This window comes from Tursiops truncatus, chromosome 9 (genome assembly GCF_011762595.2).
Source record: "Tursiops truncatus isolate mTurTru1 chromosome 9, mTurTru1.mat.Y, whole genome shotgun sequence".
Classification (NCBI taxonomy): domain Eukaryota; kingdom Metazoa; phylum Chordata; class Mammalia; order Artiodactyla; family Delphinidae; genus Tursiops; species Tursiops truncatus.
The window spans coordinates 94,353,582-94,358,630 of NC_047042.1; the positions used below are offsets into that span (position 1 = coordinate 94,353,582).

At 36.8% G+C, this 5,049-nt stretch overlaps 1 protein-coding gene across 1 annotated transcript; it reads left to right on the plus strand.

Annotated features, from left to right (window-relative positions):
* Window positions 1–2,207: 2,207 nt before the first annotated feature.
* LOC101315830 (olfactory receptor 2A2-like) lies at window positions 2,208–3,095 on the plus strand. Its single transcript, XM_033862734.2, is given in 3 exon segments — window positions 2,208–2,484; window positions 2,487–2,661; window positions 2,663–3,095. Coding segments are annotated over 3 exon segments (885 nt in total).
* The last annotated feature ends 1,954 nt before the right edge of the window (window positions 3,096–5,049 follow it).

Consider the following 5,049-nt stretch of genomic DNA (forward strand, 5'->3'; position numbering starts at 1 on the left):
GAGGGAGGAAGGAAGGGAAGAAAGGAAGGAAGGAAAGGGAAGGAAGAAGGAAGGAAGGAAGGAATAGATTTGACCTAGAACTTCCATGTCCTGGAATTTAGTATAAAAAAACACTAAAATATACCCAAAAAATGTATGAAATTTAGAAACTGTAGCATTATATTGCACACAACAAGGTAATACATTAAATAAAATGTTCATGTGTGACAAAATAGTGTGTGAATGTTTAGACTATGTTGCCGAGAAATATTTGACGTGGAAAATATATATGATGTTGTACTAACTGAAAGAAATAGATAATACTATTCATATAATTTTAATTATATATATGAAAAATGTACAGTGAATAATGGAAAGTGGTATATATAAATTATTAACAATGATAACCTTAAGCTATCTGTTTCATATATGTATTATTTCTTTAGCATTTTATCAAATTTCATCTTTTTCTAAGAGATTTAGAAAACTTGATGTCAAAATCTCATGTCACATAGGTAGATATGAGTTTATTCACACAGTGAACCAGATTATTGAAACTTTAAGCTCTAAGTATAAAATGTCCAAGAGTCTGTAATTTTCTGAATACAAAGAAAAACAAAAAAGGTAAAGACAAATGTATAGACTTTTGCTTCTATAAAGTTCCTGACTTTGGTGGTGATGTCCTACGACAGGTATGTGGCAATCTGCCATCGCCTCCAGTACAATGTCATCATCTTGTTAATAATAATGTTGATAATATTGAGATCATTTTAACAGTCTTGTTAATTTAGTGAAATATATTTGCTTCTCCAAAAGAAGTCAGTAAAGATGTATCAGGATTAAACAAATAAAATTAAGAATACATTATCTCCTTAACAATTTATATACTGTCCCAAATTATATATTTCCCTATTAAATGAGGATATCAAATTTTGGCAACAATCGTGATAAAAATTAATTATTTAACATCCAATAAAGGCAGATATTGCTTTGAAAATATGATTCTTTTAAAAAAAGGAGACAATTTTTAATGAAATAACTGATTCCAATCTGAAGTAGGAAATCATAAGATGAGTAGAGGATAGTTTGTTAAGCCAGAAGGAAGAAAGTACTTAAAAATTATGGATTAATAACTTTATAATGGAAATAACTTGGAGACACCGCCTTAACCAAGTAATCCACATGAACATCACCAATACTGGGCCAAATTAACATTATCTGTGTATTAACTGAAGGCATTAAGAAAGATACTTTTATTTTTCTGCCAATAGTTTTTAATCTGGACTAAAACACGGACAATCAATGGAAAACCGCAATTGAGAGATATTATACAAAACAAGAGAAGAGCTCAGGGGCTTCTCTGGTGGCGCAGTGGTTGAGAGTCCGCCTGTCGATGCAGGGGACGCGGGTTCGTGCCCCGGTCCAGGAGGATCCCACGTGCCGCGGAGCGACTGGGCCCGTGAGCCATGGCCGCTGAGCCTGCGCGACTGGGCCCGTGAGCCATGGCCGCTGAGCCTGTGCGTCCGGAGCCTGTGCTCCGCAGAGGGAGAAGCCACAGCAGTGAGAGGCCCGCGTACCGCAAAACAGAACAAAACAAACAAACAAAAAAACCACAAGAGCTCATACTCTTCACAAATATCAGAGTCAAGGCAAGAAAAGCTAACTATTTAAGATTAGAGAGTATGATAAGTGATACTGGATTTGAACTTTAGACTACGTGGGCAGAAAATGCTGTATTTAGAATAGTGAATTATGTTAATGTTATGTCTCCAGATTCTGGTAATTATACTGAGAACAGATCAGTGAATTTATTTGTTATTGAGAAATAAATCAAAAGAATTTAGGAATAAATTGTCAGTATGTGAATATGGTTTCAATATAATCTTATGTGGTCTATAGAAAATTGATACTATGTGCATACAGAGAAAATAAATGATAAGGCAAACATGAAAAAAAACAATTTGGTAAACTATATACTAGTAATATTTATAATTCCTGATACTTATATGAAAACTTGAATTGCTTCACAATAACAAGTAAGAAAGCAAAAGGTAAAGAAACTTTGGAGAAAAAAACTAAGTGAAGTAGGGACAAGTACACAAGCTTCCTCTGAATTCACTTCAGGTAGGTAACTCTGGTTTTCATTGCTATCCAGCTCTGACCTTTCCATCACACTTCAGTCCTTTTCAGACTGTCATTAGGAATGGAGGGCAACAAATACAGAATTCATGCTGGTAGGATTCCAGCTCAGTGAAGAGATGGAATTGCTCCTCTTTGGTATCTTCTCCCTGTTATATGCCTTCAACCTGCTGGCAAATGGCATGATCTTGGGACTCATTTCCCTAGACCCCAGACTGCACTCCCCCATGTACTACTTCCTTTCTCATCTGGCCATTATTGACATATCCTATGCTTCCAGCAATTTGCCCAGTTTGCTGGAAAACCTACTGAAACACAAAAATACTATCTCCTGTTTCTCATGCACTATGCAGACGCTTCTCATTTTGAGTTTGGTTCTACAGAGTGCCTGATTTTGGTGGTGATGTCCTATGACAAGTCCGTGGCAGTCTGCCACCCCCTCCAGTACACTGTCATCATGAACTGGAGATTGTGCGTGGTCCTAGCCATCACTTCCTGGGCATGTGGATTTTCCCTGGCTCTAGTACAAGTAATTCTCTTACTTCTTCTGTGGGCCCCAGGAGTTGAACCACTTCTATGAAATTCGCTTTGTCCTCAAATTGGCCTGTGGTGAAACCTGGATCAACGAAATATTCCTCTTTGCTGATGGTGTGTTTATCTTAACTGTGCCCCTTTCCCTGATGCTGGTCTCCTACGTGCGCATCCTGTGGGCCATCCTGAAGATCCAGTCAGAGGAGGGCCACAAGAAAGCCTCTTTCACCTGCTCCTTCCACCTGTGTGTGGTTGGGTTCTACTTTGGCATCGCCATGATGGTTTATATGGTCGCCGACAATAGTCAATGAGAGGAGCAGCTGAAGATCCTTTTCCTGTTTTACACTGTCTTCAACCCATTGCTGAACCCCCTTGTCTACAGTTTAAGGAATGCTCAAGTGAAGGCTGCCTTCCGCAGAGTATTGCAGAAAAAGCGGACAATGTGAAGCAGGGTACAACTTGGTTCGGTGGATTTTTCTCCTTAAGAGATATGATTGCTGTTGCAAAAAACTAAATTGCTGGATCATATGGTAATTCTATTTTTAGTTTTTTAAGGAATCTCCTTACTACTCTACATAGTGGCTGTATCAGTTTACATTCCCACCAACAGTGCAAGAGGGTTCCCTCTTCTCCACACCCTCTCCAGCATTTGTTGTTTGTAGATTTTCTGATGATGCCTATTCTAACTGGTGTGAGGTGATACCTCACTGTAGTTTTGATTTGCATTTCTCTAATAATCAGTGATGTTGAGCAGCTTTTCATGTGCTTCTTGGCCATCTGTATGTCTTCTTTGGAGAAATGTATATTTAGGTCTTCTGCCCATTTTTGGATTGGGTTGTTTGTTTTTTAAATATTGAGCTGCATGAACTTTTTATATATTTTGGAGATTAATCCTTTGTCCATTTATTCATTTGCAAATATTTTCTACCATTCTGAGGATTGTCTTTTCATCTTGTTTATAGTTTCCTTTGCTGTACAAAAGCTTTTAAGTTTCATTAGGTCCCATTTGTTTATTTTTGTTTTTATTTCCATTACTCTAGGAGGTGGGTCAAAAAAGATCTTGTTGTGATTAATGTAAAAGAGTGTTATTCCTATGTTTTCCTCTAAGAGTTTTATAGTATCCAGTCTTACATTTAGGTCTTTAATCCATTTTGAGTTTATTTTCCTGTATGGTGTTAGGGAGTGTTCTAATTTCATTCTTTTACATGTAGCTGTCCAGTTTTCCCAGCACCACTTATTGAAGAGACTGTCTTTTCTCCATTGTATATCCTTGCCTCCTTTGTCAGAGATTAGTTGACCGTATGTGCATGATTTTATCTCTGGGCTTTCTGTCCTGTTCCATTGATCTATATTTCTGTTTTTGTGCCAGAACCATATTGTCTTGATTACTGCAGCTTTGTAGTATGGTCTGAAGTCAGGGAATCTGGTTTCTCCAGCTCCGTTATTTTTTTTTCCCTCCTGATTGCTTTGGCTATGTGGGGTCTTTTGTGTCTCCATAAAAATTTTAAGATTTTGTTGTCCTAGTTATGTAAAAAATCCTGTTGGTTATTTGATAGGGATTGCATTGAATCTGCAGATTGCTTTGGGTAGTATAGTTATTTTCACAGTATGGATTCTTCCAATCCAAGAACATGGTATATTTCTCCACCTGTTTGTGTCATCTTTGATTTCTTTCATCAGTGTCTTATAGTTTTCTGAGTACAGACCTTTTACTTCCTTAGGTAAGTTTATTCCTAGGTGTTTTATTCTTTTTGTTGCAGTGGTGAATGGGATTGTTTCCTTTATTTCTCATTCTGATCTTTCATTGTTAGTATATAGAAATGCAAGAGATTTCTGTGCATTAATTTTGTATCCTGCAACTTTACCAAATTCATTGATTAGTAGTTTTCTGGTGGCATCTTTAGGATTCTATATGTATGGTGTCATGTCCTCTGCAAACAGTGACAGTTTACCTCTTCTTTTCCAGTTTGTATTCCTTTAATTTCTTTTTCTTCTCTGATTGCCGTGGCTAGGACTTCCAAAACTGTGTTGAATAACAGTGGTGAGAATGGACATCCTTGTCTTTTTCCTCATCTTAAATGAAATGGTTTCAGTTTTTCACCATTGAGAATGATGTTGGCTGTGGATTTGTCATACATGGCCTTTATTATGTTGAGGTAGATTCCCTCTATGCTCATTTTCTGGAGAGTTTTTATCAGAAATGGATGCTGAATTTTGTCAGAGATTTTTCTGCATCTATTGAGATGATTATATAGTTTTTATTCTTCAATTTATTAATGTGGTTAACAATCACTGATTGATTTGCAGATATTGAAAAATCCTTGTATCCCTGAGATAAATCCCACTAGATCATGGTGTATGATCTTTTTAATATATTGTGGGATTTGGTTTGCAAGTATT